The sequence below is a fragment of the Falco punctatus genome (genome assembly GCF_963210335.1).
Source record: "Falco punctatus genome assembly, chromosome: 7".
In the NCBI taxonomy this organism is placed as follows: Eukaryota; Metazoa; Chordata; class Aves; order Falconiformes; family Falconidae; genus Falco; species Falco punctatus.
The window spans coordinates 60,721,853-60,747,580 of NC_137587.1; the positions used below are offsets into that span (position 1 = coordinate 60,721,853).

Consider the following 25,728-nt stretch of genomic DNA (forward strand, 5'->3'; position numbering starts at 1 on the left):
TTTAGTGTAAAAAAAAAAAAACAACAAACCACATAGTTAAAATTGGAAAAAGCACAGAGCTGGGTTTTCAGAAGTGCTCTGTGTTTGTCTAGTCCCGCTCTAGTTTGACCAGGTTAAGGCCCATAACTGAGAACTTTTAGAAGTCGAAACGTGACTGTTCACTGAGGCTCTGGAGTAACTGCTTCTTGGAGGAAGATGGTATGTATGTTAAAATGTATTACATGCTACATAATAAAACCAGAAGTTGTGCTCTTTTGCGAGACTCGTGGTATTAAACTCAGCTGCTTTGCTCTACACAGGTTCCCTCAACTGTTCACTTGATTTCGATCCATCTGGATTTTCACCACAGAATTTTGCTTGGAGTTTCCAATTTGAATACATGAAAGCTCTGCCAAAACCACATCACATTCAAACCACAGGAAATCATGAATTTGGCACTGTTTTGACATGGAAGCTGTAAACAGTGTGCAGGTTCACTCAAAACTGGATCACTGTCCTTGGAGTTATGAAACACAACAAAACTTCCAGCAAACCAGGTCAGAATTCTGAATTAGTAAAGCAAGGAGAAATTATGTGACTTTTGCATGGATCAGGATTTTGTTACAAAAATTTTCCCCCAGCTTTTTTCCTTTAGCTATAAACATACTATGTGGAAGAATAAAAACAGAAGTTGGGTATCCTCCTTTCCAAGTCTGAGTTAAAACGGGATTTAGCTAATTCTCATAGCTCTAACATACACATATCCTATTAAAGGCAAAGGTAGTTTCCTATTGGCAACTGTGAGCATGAATAACTGTAAAAGCCGGAATGATACTGAAGATACGAATATGGTTTAGTTTTATGTGCAAAATGATAAGTAGTTAACTTAGAGCTAAATTATATCACTGCTACAGGAGCAAGCCTCCCAGTTAAAATCCACTAGGTTTTCAGCTGCCAAACACTGGATTTTTTCCCCAGGATTCCCGTTAGCAAACCGCAAGGAACTTTTATGAAAATGGAAAAGTCTGAAGTATGATTTTTGCCTTCAAAATAAACACTGCCCTAAAGAAACACATATTTGTAAAGAAGTCACAAGTTCATTGAGGACAAAAGGAAAACAATCTACAATTCCAGACCAAGCCTGAAAGCAATCCAGATTCCAAGCCTACCCAAGCCTGAAGTTTGAAGGCAGAGCTACATGAAGGTGATTTGACTGAAGTCAAACAAACAGAAAGCAAAATGTAGTTATGCAAAATAAGATTTATATTACTGTACCACCTGCAAGAAAATGCAGTTTAATCTTGCTGGATTTCATTTTTACCAGATTTTAAACCAGGCAATTTGAATGTCAGAAAAACTGCAGAAAAACGTATGTGTTAACTGTAACACACAGAACCATACATCAGACATATCTGACCTGTCATAGAGTTTTCAGATGTACATAGTTGCTCTCGCAGCTTTTCCACATCGTCCGGATGAACCTGTTCATACAAAGTGCTGCCAAACCATTCAGACTGTGGCTGGTTCAGCACAGGAGTCACAGAATCTGACACGTAGATCACTCTTCCCGTCTCAGCTGCAACTACAAACAGGAACCCATCTGCAGCCTCCAGGATAAGATGTTTCAGTTCCTTCCAAAGAAAGGACTTAATCAGAATGCCAGCAAGAAAAGGGAGTTAAATAACACATCTGTCACTGCCAAAAAATATTGTTTTCTTGTGATCTTAGTAGCTGATCACAACCTAGGCAGAAATTTTCACTGTAGTATTGATTTAACAACACAACCAAACTTGGGGCAAGCCATAAATTGCTGATCTTAATAACGTTTTTCTTTATTGCCTTTCATCTGGTGATGTCAAGACGCTTTAGGAAAATTAAGATACTAAAACTCACTGCACAGTGTGATAGGCATCTGACATGAAAAAAATAAAAAGATATTTCAGAGTACAAACAGAGGAAGTGAACAGCTATAACTCAATGGCAAACTCATCCCTTAATTAAACGTCCTGAATAATTTAATTGGAAAGAAACCAACAAATCTTGTGGGTTCGGTTTTGGTTCACACACACACACACACACAGCGCGCCCCACAGGATGAGCTCTGTTTGTAAATTAAACAGTCACCGGATAAAAGACAGAAAGTGTAATGAGAACAAGGACAGGAATTCCCAGCCTCTCCTCCCATCAGGGGCCTCAAGCCACTGCACAAGAAGGTTCTATCACTTCTTGCTTTCTTTTTCCAGCCTGTGAATATGAAACCTCAGAGATCCAAAGGATCTGAAACACCTCTGCCTTTGGCCTTTTCTTTACACAGTCCCCTGCTCCTCATCCTGGGTACTTCTGTCCCAAGACACCCACACACCCACCTGATATGCAGCACCCAGAGCTCCAACTCCACCTGGGGCTGGAAGGGGGACTGTAGGTCTTTAAAGCAAGGTACTTCTGTCCCTCACTTTCAGTCACTGTGTTTAGACGCCCAAGACCTTGAATTCCACATGCAAACAGCTCTTTGTACGCATCACACAGAAACGCTAACTTTGCTTAACAGAGCTTGAAAACCTCTCACAGGAAAGGAAAACTACCACTCCTGTTCCTGGGGAACAAGCTCAAACAGCCTTTGCTTGGTGGGTCCAGTGACCACCCGAGCTCGTTAAGATACTGCATCTGGAACTCTGACAGAGCTTTGGACAATCTCAGTCCCACGCCTGGTTAGACAGCTCAGCACAGCTAGTGTGCAAGCGGCAGATACTAGTTGATAAGGTGAGGATCAAAATCTGGCAAATTCTACTAAAGACACGGATAACTCATCTCAACAAACACTTAACAGACTGTTAACCTCTGCCTCTTTATCGTACAGAAAGCACATCAGTTTTCAATCACTGACTATAAAACCCCTACTGCATAGCCATCTGCACTATACAGAGCATAATGAGACCTGTTTCGCATACGTTATTAAAACAGAGAAAAATAAACCTTGTTGTTCTGCAAGGTTCCAAAAAATCCCAAAAGCTGCAATGAGAAGTGACTAGGGTGCCCTACCAACAGCCAGCTGAGCGGCACAGGCCCTCCAGAAAGACACCAGGAAAGCCAGAGTAAGTAGAGATGTGAACACAGAGAGGTCAGCAGCAGCTGCTGTTTCTCTAATAGAAAGTAAGTATTGCCTCTAGCCATAACTTAACATGTGTAAGTGCTTAAATCGTTTCAGACCACAAAAATGCATACTACACCCATAGGACTTCAAAAACAATGAAGGTGGTAGGAATTTTCAGTGCGCTCAGTTAAACACAGTTTTCCTTCGAGCACTGGGCGCATCTTCTTCCATCAAAAATGTAACCAAGGAAGTACCTCAGCCAGGACAGATGGGATTAATCTCTGCCCAGTTCAGCTGCTGGGAACTTAGGCATTAAGACTAAACAATGTTTTTAACCTTCCTCTAAACCCATGAGGGAGAGTCAGGTCTTTCCAGATTCATTTTTACCTATTTTAGAGAACCTTTGTTAGAATGGGAAGAACCTAGGTTTTGAGGCAAAAATTCCCATGACAAGAGGCAGCAAGCTATTTGCTTTTCAGATGGATGGATCTCAATGATAAGACCACCCATTTTGCTGCTTCAGAAAGATTTGTCATATAGTTAAGATCAAGTCCAAAGAGTCACAAAAAATTGTTTGATATTCACATCTTGGATATGTAGCTTGTACCAGTTACTACACAACAGCAAAGGATCATCAAGCTGACGCTCTACTCCTCTCAGCATTTCCTCACATCTTTTAAGACCACAAACCAAAGAAAACAGACAACTGCAAAATATCTACCTGTTCTGTAAGAAATGAGGGCTTGTAGGCTCCATCAGTAGATTTGTTTCCAGTGCCCCTCATGGATTTCATGTGTGAAACGGCCATCCGAAGAATTGTCAACTTGTCAGGCTTACGAGCCAATGCGCTACAAGTGGGTACCATATCAGACAGTTCGGTGATATACTGTGTCATCTTATTTCTTCTGCGTCTCTCAATTTCACTATGATTCTCCCTGAACATTTAAAGAAACACCAAACCAACAGAAAAGCAGACATGATCAGCGTAAGAACTGCAACTGGAGGTAACAAATCCTAACACTTTGCACTGGTTTTACTGTTTTCACCCCAGGAGAGCAAAGTGCATTACAAAGCTAAGCACTATTATCCCGCAGTTTATAGACAGAAAATCCAGGCCACAGAAGAATAAATATGATTTGCCCATAGCTGTGAAAAGAACCTGCATTTCTAGGTATTGGCTTGTGGCCTTAATCTCTTAACCAGTTTAACTTCCTTTGGTATAAGGACAAAAAATGAAGTTGAAATATGTGAGGAACTGACAATGGCCAACTCCAGCCAAATATCCAAATTTGCTGTGATGAACCTCACAGCTTCCATCCTTACTCAAAGTGTTGGATCTGCTTATAAAAGTTTTCTTTTAGAGGAAACCTCTCACTGACAGCTGGATCAGGTCAGCAGTAAGCACCAGAGCTGGCTTACAAAAACCCCCACTCAATGACAAGACAGATCTCCAGTCCTGGAACGCCGTGTGCAATGTCTCGCACCCCTGCAGGGAGACACTACATGCTTACAGGATCAGACTGCAGGGCTGGAACCGTATATGGTATAACAGCACATACAAAAAAATCCCCAGTAAATAAAATGAGTATGAAAGACAGCAAGTAAACATCTGGCTTGTCAGACACAGATCAGAATTGATGTTCGAGAACAATCTAGCACAGCAGGGAAGTAACAATGACAGCACGTGATGTTGCCCCGCTTTGGGCTGAGCTCCAATGTTCTCACCCTTTATAGCAAACATATGACTGAGGCGGTGAGTCAAATTTGAGAATTCTCAAAATGGACAGTCACCAAAATCTTTCAGAACTGAAGATCTGAGAATTTCTTTTCCCATACTGTAAATCACCATTACTTGATTACTATTAAGGGATTACACCAATATATACACCTGAAATGGTCCAAATGGACCTAGAATTCTTCAGTGCCTAGCACTTATTTTGCTCATACTGTACCTGTCAGGTGGCAGCTAAATACAAGTACACAACAGGTACATGATGCTTCAGATGTCAAAGCAGCATCTTCCACTGATTTCAATGAGCTGCGCATGGCATTTTCTTGTGGGATCGCTGGCTGATCCAACAAGATGTGAAAGGTGATCACCTGGAGAGTCCACCAGCATTGACCAGTATGGCAACACAACATTAAAAGAAATCGCAACATTCTTTGGAGCTGACTGTTACAAAGACTGATCATGAAAGTAAAGCTAGGGTTGGCACACTTTTTGGCTACTTTTAATAATGAAATCTTTTCTTAAAATGCAGAAAAGAATCTGAGTTGTAGCCTGCTGCTTCCTCAAGTAGAGGAAGGCATGGGCTTGACCTGCTTTACAATGTGCATCCTGACCCTGCACACATAGGTGTTACACACGAGGCATTGTCTCCAGAAATACCACTTGTAACGGCTGCATGCAAAGTTATTACTCCTACTGATGCCCGTGCTTACTGTCTGATAGGAAATCCATGCGTCCCTGCAATGATAGCTTATGGATGTTCAGTAAATTACAGCCAGTCCCTTGGTTAAGGTCACTATTTATTTAACTTATCTATCACACTGTAATAGTGAACCTTTCCATTTCAAATGGCTGATAAGCAGCCTTTGTGTGGGTCTGCACAGATGTATGAGAAAACAGTACCTGTGTGGGAACGGATCATATACACATACACAAGCAGAACAGCTTGTGCGACAGTGCACATGTACATAACAGCACACGTGTGTACATGTCAGCATATACATGCAGATAAATACGGACAAGGGGAAGAAAAATGCATGTTTACATGACAAAAGCTTGCTCTAAGTTCAGCATTTTCATGGAAGTGGTGACCGAGAAGGAAAGAGAGAGACAAAGAACACATATTTCAACATATATTTTACATTTATAAATACATATTACATTGCCTGCCACTAAAGTATTTTAATGCTCCTGAACATTGAAAATAACCATTATAAAGAGTAAACAAAGTGACTGCAAAACTTCCTGAGAAGAAAGAGAAGAATATCCAACAGTCCATTCATGATTATAAAAGCTAGAAAGTAATAGTATGTTAATCATCTGGCCATGAAAACATTCAAGCAAACAAACCCCTGAAACTTTCCTGAAACTAGGTCAAATTTAAACCCTTACAAGAAAAAAAAAGAGAGGCTGTCTCCTCTTCCAAAAGCATCTGCCCCAGGAACCCTGGCATTCATAGACATGTATATAGAATGATGTCCTAATTCTGTCATTTCTAACTTCATTTTTGTATGGAAATTTTGGAGGGGTGTTAGACTTTGGGAAACTGCAGCAGCTGATCCAAACTCACTTAGATCCAAGGTTAGTATTTCTGATTTCAAGCATTTTTGAATCAGCCAACCCTGACTTTTGATCAGCCAGAACGGCATCATATAAAACTGGGGGCAAACCATATTTGATTTTCCTTTTTCCTACCTGGCCATTCTTTCTGTGTCAGCAGTACTTTGATCATCCTCCCACCTAGAAACAAAATAACCCGCTCTCTAAGCTAAGGCACACGTACTGAGATTTTTTTGGACACGAACATCGCCCTCTTTTGTCTCAGCAGAAGAGCTCTACAGAACACGCCTACCTTGCAAACTTTTCCTTATCACCAGAGATTTGATCACCATCATACCTAGAAACGAAAGATAGTAAGTAAATCCACAAGGGTTATGCATTGCATGATGGTCAACACAGCAGAAAGCAAAGAGGTTCACAACTGCAAACTATTACAAGTAACAGCAAGAAAAACGAAGGCATGAGAACGATAAAGCAAAGAAAACGTAGTCTGATGAAACTTCCAAGCCATGCCGATTCAAAAGCTTCATTTGTATATTTAAAAAAGTTGGGGACACATTTCAGTGGATTTACGCAAACACTTTGACATACACTCATTGCTTGGGAAACTTAACAACCAGCACCATTACATAAAACACCACTGAGATTTTATCAACAGCAGTCCATGAAATATTATTCATTGCTGTGTTGGAAGTGAAAGAGTTGTATCTTTTCCAGATTGCAACCACAACTCACTCCATTCAGCAGAGGGCACTGATGGTCTACAGATAACATGAGAGGGCAGACACACGCTGAAGTGCAATGCATTATATAAGGATGCCTTCAGAAAAAAGCTCCAGCAGGTACAGACACTGTACCGTCTGTTGGGAAGACTGGCAAAAGCCAGTCAGGCAGATGAAACTGCTGGGTAAATAGAAGTGAAATTAAAACTGGCTTAAATTCCTAGAAATAAACAGGTACCTCATTCCTACCCAAATCAACAGATTTCAGACGTCCAAACAACTATGTATGGTGTATCAGCACGACTTCATGGAGGAAATCCAGATCAATGGGACTCTTGTCCCATGGGATTAAAGCTTCACTGTTTCCTGAAGCATTGTCCCAGCCACAGGCAGCAACAAGACATTTGACTAAAAAACCGACATGCTGCTCCTCCTTTCCCTTTCCTAAAAACATACTAAACATTTGAAATTAGATTTTGCTAGCAGATTAACAAAAAGATACATTTGTTTGAAAAATATCTTGCTTCTGGAGAAACCAAACTGCCTGCTCCTAAACAGAAAATGTAGGGTTTGAACATATAAAAATAAGGTTAATGGCTTTTCTAGAAGTGAAGAGTATTACTGCTCAAGAGTAGTCATGAGATTTTGTATTCATTTATGCCTTCCAAAATGATGTAACTTATTAGAACAGAGTACCTATGAAGGTCCCGTGTATTAGCTAACAAAGTCATACAGCATAATTAAGCATCTTTTCTCTTCTAAAAGACTAATAATGAACTTTTTCTTTTTTTCTTCTCAAATGAATTAAAACTAGTTTTAAGTACCCCAGCTGTGCAAGCTCCTCTATAAGGTTTCGTATTTTCCTTCCTCACCAAGAGTCATTCAAATACTGAAGACAAAACTGAAGCAGGACTTAAGCTGTATTTCTTTCTATGTCGTGTTTAACACCAGCACCCTCAAAACATTCAAGTGAAAATACCACTTTATTCCACTTGACTCTGCCCAGAGAACAGCTAGGCCCAAACAATTTTAAACAAAAAGACAGATTCGATGAGGAATGGCCACATGCCGTTGGGTGACAAGTACATGCATACTCCTTGTGTGACAATGAGATGCCATGCAGAGATACCTGAGCTGGCTTGGAAGTCCCTGAGAAGCAAGATGTGTTAACTCACGTGGAGTACTGTACTAACACCACTACCTCCTCTGCTCCCACTACCCTGGGGCTTGTCTACTCATCCTTGTCTGGTTGGCTGGGCTGAAGATGTTATTGCCCCCAACTACTGTTTTCTCCCTTCCAGCCTCCCAGCTGACCTCTCTGTGTGTGCACGCTTCTTCAGGCACTTCAGCCAAAGCCAGCTGGGTTAGCTTAAACATCTACACAGCAGTTCTTTGCTGACCGAGTAATTTTGACTGAGACAAGCTAGGAATCAGTCATGTGAGCAATTTGCAGAAGGGAAAAGTCCTAAAATGAGGGTACAACTAGAAGAGGATGTCTGAACATGGCCCTGGGCACCTCTGCACTGTTTTTCTGTACTCTCTAACAGCACAACAGTCCAGGGTTTTTACAGCATTTAAGATTTAAATATCAGATTTTGACCTGACATCTAAAATCAACTGAGTCTAAGCACTGCACAGCATACCTCTGCCATAAAAATAATGGAATTATTTGCTCTCCCCACCACCAGACTTCGAAAGGCTGAAGCCAGGATGGAGATTGACCAGTGCACATGCACCAGTGTGCCTTGAAACCCTGACACTTACGCAGGCACAAACCAGGTCACATTCATCACAAACCTTGTTCCCTTAACGTATGTCTTCTAGCAAACATTAGAACTAGCCCTCAGATCACTAGTTTTAACACCTGAGACTGGAATATCCTTTCTGTAAATGACATCAGCTAAACAGGGGTGCTGCTGGTCTTGTCCAGTAGGTTATGGTACAGCATTACAACACATCTTCAGCGTACTTATCTTTCAGACTGACTAGGAAGATCTTGTTAAAACCCTATGGTGACAGCTGTGTTTCAATACGGCTGCTGCTACAGAGCTGCAGTTAAAATTTGGATAATCAGCGGTTATCTGTAGGCCTCAAACTTATGTGCTCCTCACTGCAGCTGCTGGGTTTCTAATGAAAAAAATGCAGTGTGACCAAAAAAAGGAAAAGTGAAAAAATGGCAACGATGCTTTAATGTTTGCTTTTATTTCTAGCCTAGCCTATTCCATGGTAATTAACATTTATTTTGGCAAGTTTCACTATTCAGTTACACCTAATGATACATAATGACCTTTAATCTTAAAAAAAACCCAACAATCCACACCTCTGTCATATTGTCTTAACAAGCAGTTAACATCTGAAATAAATTCAAAATATAATTCATTTTCAGTGGCAGAAAGACAACTTCAGCAATGCCAAATAACCAAAGTTCATCTACAGCAGTTGAAATAAGCTACAAATCACAAATTTTCTCATTTGACATAGCTGCAGAGCAAAATTATGACACACACTGTTAGTTTTGTAAGCCAGTAACTACATTAGGCAGATTTCTGCCAGGATGCCTAATTTGCAGTGGAAGCTGATAAAAACAGTAACTAGAATTTGGGTCAGGTTGTTGGCAATCTCTTCAGCCGTATTCATATTGACTTTAAAACATTAGTAGTGAGACAGCCGTCGTTCTCCACTGAAAGAAGCCAGTGATTCAGCCAACTCTTTGTAAATGCTCACCTTGAAAATTTGCTGGGTCCCTCCCCATCTTCATCATCAAAGTCCATTCTATAAAAGCAAGATTTCCATATCAGTAATTGTGACGTTGGCAATGGCGACACAAACATTCAAGCCAGCAGTTATCAACCTTGTTTGATTTATATTTTGACTGGAGGTGTTAACAACTGTAGATTCCAGTCTTGCTCATATTCTCCAGACCCCCTAAAAGTAGTTCATCAGCTTGCTAGGAATACAAGGAGTACAAGTTTTTTTTAAAAAAATAATTAATCACTGTTCTCCACTGAAATCTGCACTGTTAAAATGAACAAATAAAAGGAAATACTAAACAAATGCAGTTCTTGTGAGATAGTCAGAAGTAATATCTCTTAGGCCTGATAGGAGTTTACAGAAATTAGTGGGGACTTTATGTTAGAGGACCGAAATTAAGGCTAAAGAAAATAAAGTTCTAATGCTGTACCTTATAATAAACATCAGGCCACTATTTTTGCCCCGGTCTAAAGAAAGCATGTTAGAGAAAGAGCAGAATAAACTCACAGCCTCTCTGCTAAGAGGATTATCTACGTCACCACTATTGACTGTAACCGGGGTACATTCTTTAGACTTGCCCTATATTACCGATCACTTCACACGAATTACCAGCCAGTCTGCAGTTGGCAACTACTTCGTGGTATTCCTGTGGTCATTATTAAAATGACCGATGGGGCTACCATGCACCTGACTTACCTGGTTTATGTCCCAGACCTTCTTCTTAAGTCAGCGGAAGAGATGAGCTCTTCCTTGGGCCAAATCCCAGCCCTCCAGTTAGGCTCCTCCAGGGAGCCACAAAAACCAGGAATTTCTTTCTTCACATCATAAACAGAGAGAGTAGGAAGATTAACTTCCTAAATTAGCCACCTAAATTAGTTTCCTATGTTAGGCAGTGTGATTGTCTCCTTCCCACTGATATTAAGTCATTACAAAGTTATGCAATAGCATAATTTCCAAAGCATTTTATACACTTTTATACCTTTAAAAAGAGGTGGACAAATGTATACCCCAATTACAAGGGGGTGACTCTGCCATTAACGGAGACTAAGAACCAAGCTGATACAAAATTATCATACAAAATTATTGTATTAGTGTATTTATTTTAATGAGAAAATACACTGGTATGATATACAGACCTTGATCAGTCACTTAAATTTGAGTAGATGGGAAATCATAGTTTTGTTACACAAACAGTTTTGTCGGGGTTCTGTTACACTCAGCTTTCTTACATTTCAGTGTAATAAAATGTCATACAATTATGGATTCCATGTCTGCAACACTCTTCATATTAACAACAGATGTAAGTCATATTAAAAGCAAAAACCCTCCAAAGTGACACTAATATTTACCTCAGTAAAAAATTAATCCCTCCCAATTAAAAATTAATGATTTCCATGTTCAGAGTGTGGGAACAATGATGTAAAAAGGCACTCTAAAACTACATCAGCATAGAGAAGTATGAGTGCCGTTCAGGCAGTACTGCCTTGCTTCCTAACTCTGATAACCAAGACAGACTGGTCCATAAAAGACGTGCCTGAATCACAGCAATCTATGTACAATCAGGACAAGGGCAGCAAATAAGCACAGGAATTGGAAGTGGTATTAGAAAAGTCACAACAACATTCTCCAGATGGTAAGAGTGATTATTCATTTCTGGACGAAGCAGAAAGAAAACCATTTTCCCCCAAAAGCCTTACAAAAAGACATCTATTTAATTTGGTTAAGTTTCACACAATCGTCATTTTCACTATAAATTTCATTTTTGCTCACCTAGTTACCACCAAATCCAGTTTGAAAATCAGCAATGTCTCAGGCACTTTGTGCAGAACGCCGCCACCCTCCATCAGCCAGCACCCTCACTCGTGCCACGGGTCTGAGCTGACATGCCACTACCTGTCACCCCAAACATGGCCTTCAGCGCTGGCACCAGCAGCCTGGATTTCGCAAGACCTGCTGCATATACAATACTCCCAGCAATTCAACATTTACACATAACCATCTAGCCAAAGGTCTCCTCTTACCTACCTGCTTCTTCCCTACATATAGTAACGTGCCTATAGGTGCCATTCCAGAACAAACTTCTGAGTTATTTCAATTCCACTGTTCCTACCTACTGGGCTGGCTCCACTTGAAAACACTCACAAAAGCATCATGTCAAGCACATCCTTCACTGGATTCACTGCCAACCGAAATACAACTGAGAGAAGCCTCCAGTTCCAAACTCGGGGAAAAGGGCCGCAGAAAAGATATATGCTTATGGGGAAGAGCCTTTTCTTCAGGCATTTAATAAGACACTGCTTTAATTTGGGAGTAGATTAATTTTGTTACTCCTTTCCTTCCCCTCCAATACACTGAGATTCCATGCCTTGACAGATTTTCTTAGCTTCCAGCCAAATACTCCAACTGAGTGCTAAGAGATGGATTTTCCCCCCAAAATCAAATATTAGCTCTACTGCATTTAGTCTAGTCTGTCATTACTGGAATATAAGGCAGAGAATTACAGAGAAGCCGGTAACAGTTTAAGGCTTGATGCTGTTGCTCACACGGTATACGTACTTCCAAAGGAGTAAGCAGGACTACCACACCTATTTATCTAGATGGCTGGATATCAGCTTCTCATCTTATAAGTTCTTAATGGGTTAATATCCATAGGTGATACCTACCGCATTTATAGTGGACTCATCACGGCAGAATCAGACTGCCCAGGGTGCAATACCATACTATAGCAGACTAAATCTTTAAATAATGCCTTTGCTTTGTTAAAATGCCTAAAGACATTGCCTTTATTCCAAATGCAAGATTATTAAAAAAAAATAAATTAAACATAAAGCTCATTAAAAATGTCAATACTTGTAAAAATACAACAGCAAGTGTATCTCTGTCCCATCTTTCTTAATAAACATGTTTCCTAATTTTACATTCCACTGTGAAAAATGAGAAAAACCCTTCAAAACATGAAAAAAAATCTCAGGTATAAAGCCATTGATTCCAATGTCCTGACTGAACTACTGTGTCTGCTTTATAGCAAAGCGGAATGAAAGATGGGGAATCAGTTGTAACGTTTAGCAAAACACAGCAGAACACATAAAATTAATATTCCAACAAACTTCTCATACCCTGACAGATAAGGTCTTCTCTTTAGATAGAATATATTGCACATTAGCTGAACAGTAGAAGCAGCCTCCAAGAAGACAAATTACATCATTTCAGAAGTTTCAGAAAGAGTATCTTTTATCTTAATTTAAAATTCCCATTAAAAAGAGACTTTAAAAAAGAGCTGCACTATGCTCTTTTGTTTTGAAGAGACAGCATAAATCTTGTTTTTCTCTTTCATACAGTTCACATCAATCGTAAAAAAAACAACCTGATGTATAAGGTACCTGTTAAAATAGATCTTCCTCAAAAGATGTGTGTGTACCATAAATACTGTGACAAAACTATTTTTTAAAATTGCTTGGTTTTAATTAGAATCATTTTCATGCCAGAAAAACCCACAAAAACTCAACACCCTCCAGCAAGGTGGTCCTGCACAGGTTAAAAAATTCGAGAGGGAGAAGATGCAAACATTGCAACAAAATTAGTATGTAAAAATCCCAAGAAATGTCAAAAGGTGGCTTGCCATGATTATACAGCGTAGGAAGGGGGCAGGCAGGACTGATGAGAAGCAGATGCAGCTGAGAGGCAGACAGGGATCTGTACTACAGCCTTTTGTTCTGTACAATATTGGGGGGTACGACCAGGGAGGGAGGCTGGTGCGCTGATATCCAGCAGATACATCTCCCCAGATCTTACATTCAGAGAAAAGACAAGACTATATATGCTGAACCGAAACAAAGCCAATGCAACTGTAAACCAACCAACCAAAGAAACCCCCCTAACCCTCCCCTCCCCAAGCACAGATAACCTAGGAAGGTGAAAAAGCCCCATATCCTCTAATACAGCAAAACCTAAAGAAAAACAGTCTTAAAAAAAGAACTGATGTTACATTAATCTAAGGTAGTCATTGACCACTGCAGTGCCCTACCTTATGCTGTCACTTTTTTCTATAAAATATAGGTATAAATTATAGAAAGGAAAAATATTTTTCCAAGCTGTCAATGAAGCTGAATGCCTACACGGCAGGAACACCTTCTGGATAGCCAATGAGTTGCAACTGATCTACATTCAAGTCCATACAGCAATTATTCTGCCAGCTTGCCTCAGCAATTATGAGAAAAGAAACAATTTTCAGAGATAACCAGAGCTGGAAAAGATGGCTGTGTTCACTAGCTACATTCCTTTATGTTTGACACAAAGCATTCATTTCTAAAATGCCCAAGGATTTAGGTGTACAAAGATGTATCACCAGGACAGTAATGAAAGGACCAAGTGTTCATTGCAACTTTGTTCAAAGAGAAGCTAGGAGGAATTAGACACAGCAGGCATTCTTTCCCTCAAGGTCTGAATACATATACACTGAACAACAACAAAAAAACGCACCCTCAGCTCAGGCTTGGAGAAGGGCTATTAGTTCAGAGCTATGGTGCACAGATAAAATACCACCGTCTGGGTATAACAGCAAATCTATACTCACTTACTCACTGCATTTGCATGTTAAATACATTCAAAATAATTTGATTTTATGTTCCTCCCACCCTCGCCCCACTCCATTTTCTCACAAATAGATGATGATACTTAAAATGCAACGGTTAAAGCATAGCTTTCAATTAATACCAAGTCAGTATTTCATATAATCAAAAGATTTCACAGTCAGCAGCATCAACCCTTGGTAACGGTAATTTGTAATTTGCAAACTGGTATTTGCAGTCGACATGGTTTATGATCAAAAAAGAGATCAACTACCCTGCAAGTCAAAAGTACAAAGGCTTATATATGTTATGTAGCAACGAAAAGATGTTAATACTTTTTCTCTTTTGAGTGCAGATTTGAAAAGGCTTTTTCATTTAACAGTCATACAGCTAGCTCAGCCTATGAAGCTGAGTCAGTGGGGCTAAATCTCTTGATTGTCCTGTCTGAAGGAACCCCCCCTCAGAACAACCAACCTGACCATTCATTTCACACCAACTTAGCTCCACTCCAAAATGACGTCCATGCTCTCCCTTTTTAATTCATTCTAGGACTGAGACTCCAGCAGACACCTAAAACTGGCAATGTATTTTGGTGAACAATCCCTAGAGTAGCTCTCACATGGAGTAAAATCTTTTCCTTAGGTGTCCATCAGCGAAGATTTTACTTACACTACCAATTCCCACATTAAGCCCTACCACTGTCATATTTGGGGCTAAATATAAGACTAATCAATCTCTTTTGCAGGCACTCTCAGATCAGGTATCTCTGAGAACTTAAAGACCATTATTTGTGATCAACCTTTGATAAAAACAGGGTGGGTTGTTAATGCCGGAGAGTAGTTTTCTGCCCTCTGCAGCTCTTGCTACGCTGTTCTAACGCAGGATTAGTATGTGTTGCCACAGAGCAATCTGATGTGGAAAAACTATCCCTACACCACACCAACCTCTGAAGTTGGATAAAACAAATTTTCTTCTTTATCAGAGCCCTCAAGCTAGTGTGAGGGCTGAACTTGATTCAGGGCCTTTCTCCCAGAAGGAGACTATGCTGCATTTCCAGTGAGACCTAGAATATTGCAGACCACGGTCTCTGAAGAGTGACTGCTTGTGTTATTTCTGTACCTGGGACTATAAAGAACACTTTTTTTAACAGAAGGCCTCTATTTGAGAGATTCCAAGTCCAAACTTCAGATAAGTTGGATAAGTCTTCATGTGCAAGTAAAAACACATCTCACTACCTGCATTCACATGATAAACCCTTTTAAGGTTAAACAGATGTAGGCAATATGCATTCATTGCACGTACAACAGCCACGTGATCCAAACTCTGGTTCTTGATGCTTTGCCAAACCTGAAAGTCTTTTGAAGCATGCAAAACTACAAACAATACGCTTATCAGCAAGTTTGATCTTGCAGGAAGAGCAGATACATTGAAGAGAAGAAAAAAAAAAAAAAGCCATAATGTAGTTCACATACATAAACATTACATAATAAACAGAAACGTTTTCAGTTTTTCAATACCAGTCATTTCCATTTTCAGACCTGAAAAAAAAAGAAATGGCTTACCCAGAGCGTCGCTTTCCCCCTCTGGAAGGCATGGATCCTGCCATTCTCACTTGTCCGCCTGCCATTGGTGCCACTGGCAAGGCCACCGAGCCAGGAATATCTGATGCCATTTCTGTAATGCAGAGGTTGGGAAAGAGGTGGGGAAAAAACATTTAAGCCATTACCTTCAAGGAGAAACTTGCGATGACAACATCAGAGAAAGGTCCTTTCAAAAATAAGCAGAGAAAGCCTTCCTTTTTATTTCTAAGAAAAACTAAAGCTCTCCATGAAAAGACCAGCAGATTCACAGCTCCCTTAAAAGAAGCCCAGTTCTGTCGACAGCCATTATGAGTGCCATACAGGTGCCTCTGTATTCCGATTTACCTAATAGTTCTAATTTTACTTCTCTGAGGGGCTGTCACATGAAGGCCAACAACCTTTTACAACAGTTAAACTGTCCTGTAGAGAAATGCACAGCTGAACTCCCAAGACAAATGAAGCTGAGGATCATTGTACCTGGGTACCAAGAAAACTAAAACTTCAAAAGCTTCTCAGTTTGCTACCGGGGTCAAGAGTTTAGACCAGGGAAGAATGATCAGGTGACACTGGTTTTTGTATTTTGGTGGCATTCTGAAGACCAGACTGAACTTAGCAGAGCTCCAAGGCTTTCTGCATCTCTGCATGGTGCCTTGCCAAGCAGAACCCAACCTGAAATCCAGGCTGATACTGGTCCCTCTGCCAGTGCTGTGGGTACAGCCACAGGTTAATGGATCTTCAAACCTCGAAACTTTGACTTGAGGAACAGCAAGAGCACACCTTAACCAATGTTTTTTAGACTGCTAATGGCAAGCACTTTTACAAACTATTAATAACAGCTCATTACACTTCAAAAGAAGTGGAATATAATGTATTCATACCCTTTCCTCCTGTCCCATGGGTTAAGCGTGTTTTGCCTCTGTGCAACTCTTGTAAACTACATAAGCAATTAAAACGTTTTTAATGCAGATATACTCACTCTGCAGGTAAAATCTACAGTCACAACATTGAATTATCTTGAAAGAAAATGCATTCTCCTTCCAGCTTTTCCTTTTTGTGTTTCTTGAATTGGCAGAGTATATGAAGCTACAGATAAATATATTTACTAATGGAAAGCAAATCTGTTTTAAAATCTTGCCATTTTTTTCCAACAGATAAGTACAAAAGAACTTCAATTATGGAAACAGGAATCCGTGTTCTTTCATTATGTCTGGAGAGCACTTAATCTCTGCCACACTTTCTATAAATCCATTATGCAACATTATGCATTTCAAATAATAACATTTCATCTGTTCACTGATTTCATGAATTTCTTCTAGTACATTTACTTTTATTAACTCCTTTCCAACTAAAAAGCAACAGAGCAAAGTACTCATCTAATATTTTTCAACAAAGTGTGCAAGGACAAACAGTGAGACCTCTGCCTACATCAGCACACCATGGGAAGTCCCACTGTGTCTAAAGCTGCTGCTATGTGGAAACACTACATTAATGTATATTAGCATATTTCCATACAAATAAAAGCATGAGCTTCCAAACAACTGGTAAATTACTATTCCCAGAATAAGTACCCTTAGAGGTCTAATGCCAGTAATTCACTTGGAACATTCAAACTCACGTTTCATGGATAGAATCAAAGGTCATTTCGAAATGCTCTGTTCACTCATTTATTAAAGCGCATGGTAAAAACCGTAACAAATCTACCTGCAAAGCATCCCTGCCACTCAGAAACACATGCCAGTAGAGATCATCACGGAGAGAACTTTTTTTTTAAAGTAGTAATTGTAAAACAATTTCAGATCAACTCTGAGCAGTATTTTAAGAGAGTAAAAAAAAAAAAAAAAAAAGCATTTGCAATTGTGATGAGAAATCCTGGTAACCTCCTTTTCCTCAATCAAAGCTGATTAAAAACCAAGGCCATGGGGTGAATTCATCTACTTTTAACAGTCTAAAAGTCAAAGCTAATTATTTAAGGTAAATTTATAAGTCACTAAAAGGGAAACAAAGCACCATCCCTGCACTACTATGCATCCCATGCTCAGAGGTGCATCAGAACTGGTTGAGTAACTCTTTCTATAGGTCCCTTGCTCTCACCACTGATGACTCAGGGAGACCCTAGACAGTTTTGATCTGATGTCCTGTCCAATTTAGGTGGTTGTGGCTAGGCAGAACGAATTGGTTTTCTGCTCTTATGTTCAGCCTTTAATGTATGAAGACATGAGAGGTTAGGGTCATTAGCAAGTTTCAATTAGTAAGGAAAAACAGAAACTGTGTACTTTTTATAAGAAAAAAAGAAAACAAACAAAGGCTGAAAGAATGGCCAACCCACAGGCTCAGTTATATCAGTGTCCAGAAACACCTGAAAGGAAAAAAAGCATGTCTTCAATAGTTTTCATTGCCAAGATATAAGCACAAGAAGAAAAAAAAATAATAATCAGGGGATCCACACACATTAATCCACGTGAAAGCTCAATTAAGAGGGAGGAAAGCTTCAGGCCCTTCAAATCAGAAGACCTTCCATTATGCAACAGTCTAAAGGTGTGACAGACCTGCACACACATCAACGTCTCAGATGCCAAATTTACCCTTCCACTTCAGATTTTCCCATGCCAAAGAGACACCAGCCATTGTAGGACCTACTGCAGCTTTCATAAGACTCTCAAGGGTGGACATACACTGCTAACAAAAGCAGTCAGGTTTCCAAGATTCCGTTCCTGACTCAACAGATTTAGAGTTCCGCAGATGGAGAAACCAGGAGGGTTGGGTCTGTTTTCAAGCCACTTAGTAAATACAGCAAAGAAAGCAACTCCAAGGACAACACCACCAAGGAGCATGGAGCACCCAGAACCTGACCTGCCTCAGCGAGAGCAGCCAGAGCAGCAGTGAAGCACCTCACACAGACTCTCGGTGCACAAACAGTGACACCAGAGCACTACAGGAGGGCTTCGGGGATAGAGCTGACAAAGTGACCCCATGGCTCAGCTGCTGCCAACTGGGTGTTGGAAGCTGCATCAAAGCTGGACGGCTGTGCAGAAGTGTAAGCACTAGACTGTGGCTGTAAAAACTCTACTTACAAACAGAGCAACTCCCTGCTGCCGGCTGCAAGAACTTTCGGGGAGATGACAGAACAGATCTAAGCTGCTTCCAGAATTACTTGCACCTCTACCCATCTGCAAGCATCTAAAAGGACGAGGTCGTTGATGGTATTTTTACATTTATAAAGTAGTGCTGGTCACAAATGTAGAAACATGTTACCGCAAAAAATGAGGGCCAATCTGGGAAGTCCGAGCCACAAAAAAAATTTCATGGAATAGTCAGCTGCTTCTCTGACTAAGCACTTGAGAAGTTACCTGTCTGCGTGCTTCGGGAAGAAACAAGACAGAGGAGAAAAGACACTGATAGGCTGGAATCTCAGATAGAAATACTGTGGCAGAGAGGTATTCCAGGGAGCTGGTAATTAAAAAAAAAAGAAGAGTGTGCATCAGACAGACCTACAGAAAAATAAATATATAAAAAAAAAAATCACAAAAGTAACCTGCAATCTCGTCAAGTTTCATCAACATAAATTTAGGGCAGCCCCTTGACAGTAAATGAAGCTATTCTGTTATAACATGAACTAGTACAAAAGCCAGCATGGCAGAAGTAGGCATCAAGCTGGTTATATATTTTTAAGAAGAAAAAAAAAAAAAGGCCATGCTGGGTCAACAATCATAAACATCATGTTTCCGGGCTCATCTACACCCACGTCCAGACACATGTTAACGCTGATGTTCACAGAGTGTTTCAGCAGCGACAAACATCAGGAAATAAGCTGTTCTCTTCCCAAGATTGGACTTTCCTTCTGCCAACAGAAATGAAAACAGGCATTGCTTACTTTACCCAAAATTAAAACATGAGCATAAGGGTATAATGTTCAGAAAGTAAAACAAGGTCAGGCTAACTGTTCATGAAAAGCATCTCTAACCATCAAGGCAGTGTTCTGAAAAAAATAATAATTACAAGTTCCTTAGTGTTAAACAGAAATCACTTTTCTGCTGGAAAAAAAAAAAAAAAAAGCAGTATTTAATTTCAAAGTTAGAAAATTACCTAGATATCTGCCAAAGAACACAGAAATGCTATTAAAATAAAACCAAGCACAACGCTCACAGTCTTCAGTGGATATTCTTCCAGTTCGATGACACCTAACTCTTGGCTTATCGCTGTCATGCCTGGGCACAGGCCTGATCCTGCTGCTAATATTCATGTTCATCTTGGGGATCCATGAGGAGCCATATTAATCCAGGGACAATGTCAGTGCTCAATGTAAAAGCAGCAGAATTAGTCCCTCCATTTCTGCCTGGATTTAATTTCACTGCTGAATGCTTCAAGCATAGATATTACACTTCCCTCTAGCACCACATGCAGGTCACCCCCAAAATATTCAGATATCTTTTTGAAATAAAAGACAATCTGCAAACGTATTTTAAAAATACAGGGATAAAATACAGGAATTTATTCCAAATGAACTCCACGTTCATTCCAAACTTTGTTATAGAGATCTGTACAGAAAACGGCTACTGTGCACTACACAAAACAAAACACAAAAGGCAAACTAGCTGCTGCATAAGGATACCTTGAAAGTGCACATGAACCACAGCCACATTAATGGACAGTGCAACACGCCAGGATGAACCCGGACTTCTTTTTTTCAGGCAGAGAATTATTAAACCACAGCTTACTTAAAACCAAACTTTAAATCTTGAGCCCCACCCCAGATCCAGCACCTGAAATGGAGCTCTAACTCATCTCTGACACAAATCTGTGACTTGCTGAGACACCCCCCCGAGAGAAACGCAGCTCTGACCAGGTATCTTCACAGACTGCATCACACAGCTCCACAGATGGTGCTTCCTCCTCTGCTCCTCTCCAGAAACCACAGACGTACATGGTGCTGTGAAGCTTTGAAATACAACCAGACACTGTACATGACAAGACTTTGTAAGTCCATCTCATAAAAGATCCTACCAACCTCACTATTTTCAGCCACTGGGACGCCCCAGGCGATACTCCCCTCACCTATACACACCAGACACGGACAGGGCCAGGTTTAAATCTGAAGCCTACCAGAGAAATGCTTTCACAGACTTCAACGCACTTTCAATCCCCAGCATTAACTTTTAAAGACCAGTTCCAGGTTTGCTATTACATGTCATGTACCACTGAGCATGCTCTCCACAGGGCTCTTTTTATCCTTCAGTATCTACTGTAATAAACGGGATTAAAGTCAGGTATCAGCATCTGATTAAACAAACAAGATTCTACTTTTATCAATACAAATACGACAGATTTCCAACGGCTAATCCGCAGAATGACTGAGATGTCAATCACCTCCAAGTAAATGTGTATCTAAGGCTAAATACAGAATTACGAACGTGCCCTCTTCCATGAACAGCATCATACACAGAGATTTAAAATGTTCTAAAAAAGCAGATTTCAACAAATTCTTTGGAAAATGTATTTTTCCGTACCCTAAAGTCATATGGGGTTAGATGCATCTCAGCAAAAAGGCTTTGATTGCAGTCAATTGCAAAGGGGATTTTCTGCCTGCCACAGAGACATTTAAGAACAAACTAAATCATACCTCTTACTTTAGAATATGCCAATGAAAATATGAAGCCACCATGTAGCCAAAAATATTTCACAGAAACACCTATGCTAAAAATCTAGCTACATACTCAGTCATTGCTTTTATGTTAACTACAGAGATTACAAAACAGAGCTCACTCTCAGAGAATATAAAACATTTTCATTGTTCCTGGTAACTCTGTTAATACTATTTTACTTGCATTCCATTGCCAGATACTTTAAATAGACTCCACATCAGAAAGATCTACTGTACAGAGAGGTTATGCAGAAAAGCAGAAACATTCCTTTCCATGCTCTTAACAGAATTACAATAACAACAACAACAAAAAAAATCATGAAATATAATAAATCCCACCTTTAAGGAAGACTCTTACAAAGATGCTATTTCTTTGCTGTGAACAAAACCTTCCTGAAGAGAAATTTTATCCGCATATAAGAAGTGTCAGAAACCTCTGGGAAGAAATGTAGCAGCATTGGTATTCTGCTCAGAAAATGTCATCACAGATCTGTTTACCTTAACTGTGGACCATGATTCAGCCGGTGACAACCGTCTTGCATACTGATCAATTTATTTGCAGCAAAATTACTAACATTTTCTACTTTAACCATTTAGGTTCTGGAAACAGCTACTAAGATAGGGAAGGCTTTTATGAATAATATATAGATCTTACTTAATTAAAAACTTTCCTTTCCACCACAATGCCCCATACTTCGGGGTACAGGGGGGTCCCCCCTATATCTTGAACAAAAATTAGGGCATACAGTGAGTAGTTACTAGAGAAACACTCCCTTTTTTAAAATTAAAACCAGAGCTTCATCATCCATCTGCATCACAGGGAAATGTTAAGTGTACACTAAGAGGAGGGGAGATGATGCAATTAAGCTGATCATCTTGGGGGAACAACCATTTAAGAGAGTGGCCTAATGGGTGGTCTAGAGGCCAGATCTAGTTATCTCACTCGCTGCCTTTTCTGCTGTCACTGAAGCAGATGCCGAAGTTACTGCAATGTGACAGATTTAAGAGATACCTACCATATGTCCCACCAGTAAACTGGGAGACCAGGTTTTGAAGCCAAAGAGGTGAAATCCTCTACAGTGCCTCCACACTTCACTGTTGTGTCCATACAACCCATTTGTGGAGCCCTGAAATCTCAGTACAAACCATACATTTTTGCATGCCCTGCAGTTCAACACCATGGAGATGTGCAAAAGAAGGGGGGATGCAGGCACAAGAGTTAGAAGTAGACCTTGACAAAGAGAGTTTTGGTTGACTTTAGGGGAATTCTTGCTTTAAGTGCTCAGCTTGAGAGACAATGTGAGACAGATCCCTGCAGGATAAGAAGCCAACACTGAAAATCGGGGTCCTCTAGAGCATCCAAAACTAGGCATGCAGAAAGCACGGCATCCAAAACCTCATTAGTGGAAACATCAGTCTTACGATCTGTAACATCAAAAATTATTTCATACAGTACTCCCAAGTGCTTTTAAGTGCTACTTTACAATACTTATTATGTTTATTTCCAATTTTCATGCCAATAACTTTGTTCATTCCAGTGGTCTGTGGTCAGGGCACAATTTCCACAGACGTCAGGGCATAAGAAAAGGACGCAGACTGCATGAGTGCTCACTGACTAGGTCTTCTCTGCCTGAATGACCAGCAACCCGTATACAACTGAATAAACTCAGAACGGCCTTTAGTATGATCCAGAAGACCTGGAGTCACACCTCTGCCCCTACTGCAGATTGTTATAGAGTAAAAATTCAACTTGAAGTGCAGACATTACTATCTAAGGTTAGGCTGGGAAGAAGGGAAAGGGTAACTGCTTCTTCATTCCTTCTATCTTTCTGACAAACAACATGGTACCAATTCACCTTCTCACACACGCCCACGCATTTGGCTATTTTTCCACTTCTCATTCATACTTCCCTGTTATATCTTCATGATCTCTTCAGCCTCTGGCTTAGATTAACTATTTCTTGTACTCCCTCTAGTAAGCCAGTATGTCTGACTGCTGACAAGTCCTGCCAAACCATGACCATTCCCTTCAAAAAAACAGAGGTTGTTGGAATTCAAAATAAGAAGAAAGGATTAAAAAACAGGCCTTAACGGGTCTTGTTCTGAAAGTGTGTCTCCAGCCTTTGCAAATAATAAACCCCTCAGAATTAAACCAAGGCTTGTATCTGCACTGTGGAATGAACTTGAAGACTGTCACCTGAACCTAAGCGCCCAGCTATCTCTAAAATATGAGAGATCTTTCTCACTGCAGAAGTGGGGGCTTTATCTCAAGCAGAACAGCACCTAGATCTCCACCATGATTACGACGGACAGACACATTAGAAGAAAAGCACTTCTCACATCCAAAGTCTAGAAGCACACTGAAAAGTGGGCTAGAAGCAAATCCAAGGACCTGGACTCTTGCGCCGAAAACAGCCTGAGCCTCCAACACTTGGCAAGTCTCACGGGTATAGTCACAAGTAGGGAAAGTGCACATGCAAATTGGGCAGGGAAGTAAGGCACCTACAAGGCCAGTTTGCAGAGAGGATGAAAATCTGGCTTTGAAAGGCTGTTTCAGGATTGATGGAACCTTTATTAAAAGAAGATAGGCAGGTCCTTAGCTTACATGAAGCGTCACAGTGAAGCTGCAGTCAACAGCAGCAGGATCATTTATGCTGTCTGAATGTGACCCTACCTGGTTTTAAGCCATTATATACATGGCCATGCACTAATACAACACAGTTCTTCACTTTTTTCTGCCTTCATTTGCCCTGGTTTTATTGATGTTACTTCAGTTGATATTAGTGACATGTGGCAAAAGTACTAAACAAATCACCAAAAAATTAAGCTACCCAAACTATGCATCATTTCCATTTGAAATGAATGGTGATCCTCCCTCCTTCTCTGACATTTTGTATTTGCCAAAAATAACTGCATAATTACAAGTTGTGTGCAAGAAACAGAAGGTAACATTCAAAGTTATTTTCCAGAATTTTTACTTAGCATCAGAACTAGCAAATACCGTGTATGGTTGTTCTGTTATGCAGAAGTGGCCAAAGCTAACCCATTATGAACTCACAAAAAGTGTAGAAGCACACACCCAGCCTGGGCAAACAAACACGATGAAAAAATAATAAAGTGTAATGATTTTCCTTCAAGTTTCTCAGAGACAGATCACGCTCAGTCCGTTAACTCTTCATTTAACAAGTCTCCTTCATTTAGCTTGTTTTGGTTGGCATTCAATTAGAAATTCATGTACAGGACATTTTTTTTCCCTTTTTAAAAACAGAACACTTGCTGTCTTTCATCCAGTAAAACACCAGGAGGTGAAGTGGAAGCTGCAAGACAAGCTACAGCCAGGCACAATAACACTGAATTAAGCAAAATACCTGCACATGGCCCTGCCCCATAAGATTATCACTAATTGTTTACTAAAATGGCTTGGTTGCTCAGTAAAAAAGCAAAGAGCCAACGGGAAAATTCAATTTGTGCAAGTTAAAAAGACAACCCAGAACACCGTACCATCAGCTCTGCTGTGATTCCAGCCACGGCCAAGCGCTGTTGCATTTGCCTCTGCATTGCTAAGACTTGCCGAGATTTGGCTTCTGTCTACACAGAAAGAAAAATCCTTTCACCCAACAATTTCGCATTTTCTGCCTTGCTCAACATCATGTCCCTTGCTGGCCGTCCTCGTGATACATGTACATGTATAAACCAGTACAGCTAAACCTAGATCCCTTCTGCCATTGTGTCACTTTTCCCCTTCTGGGAGCTACACCAAGTCTGTCTACTCCTTAAAAGCAAGGTGAAATTATTTCAGCTACCATCAAACTGTCCCACAGCTTGCCCTTTTTCACCATTTTTATCTTCCTGCTCCCTTCCTACTTTTGCCAACCCTTCCTGACCAGCTACAACTACATCTGGATGCCCTAAACTCCCTGCAATGGGAAGCTGTGGATGGTAGAAGTTTATGGGTTTTAGTAGAGCCTGCTCAAAACTGCGAAAAAGAAATCCACTGAGTGCTACAAAATACAAATGTCATGCCTGGCTCAAGAAGCCTCCAGGTCACACATGGCTGGAGGGTGGGAAGGTACCCAGGGGAAGCACCGTACATGCATGCTGTGATTTCAT

At 40.3% G+C, this 25,728-nt stretch overlaps 1 protein-coding gene across 5 annotated transcripts in view; it reads right to left on the reverse strand.

The window, feature by feature from the left end:
• ARNT2 (aryl hydrocarbon receptor nuclear translocator 2) overlaps nt 1-25,728 on the reverse strand; it is a 107,388-nt gene that overhangs the window by 65,527 nt on the left and 16,133 nt on the right. For 2 of the 5 annotated variants that reach the window (XM_080395351.1, XM_080395349.1), the window contains exons 2-7: nt 15,963-16,074; nt 9,806-9,853; nt 6,652-6,696; nt 6,495-6,539; nt 3,792-4,005; nt 1,397-1,610 (exon numbers count right to left, since the gene is read on the reverse strand). In XM_080395351.1, coding sequence (XP_080251477.1) covers nt 1,397-1,610; nt 3,792-4,005; nt 6,495-6,539; nt 6,652-6,696; nt 9,806-9,853; nt 15,963-16,074 — 678 coding nt within the window. The other 3 variants (XM_080395350.1, XM_080395352.1, XM_080395353.1) reach the window with 3 other exon arrangements.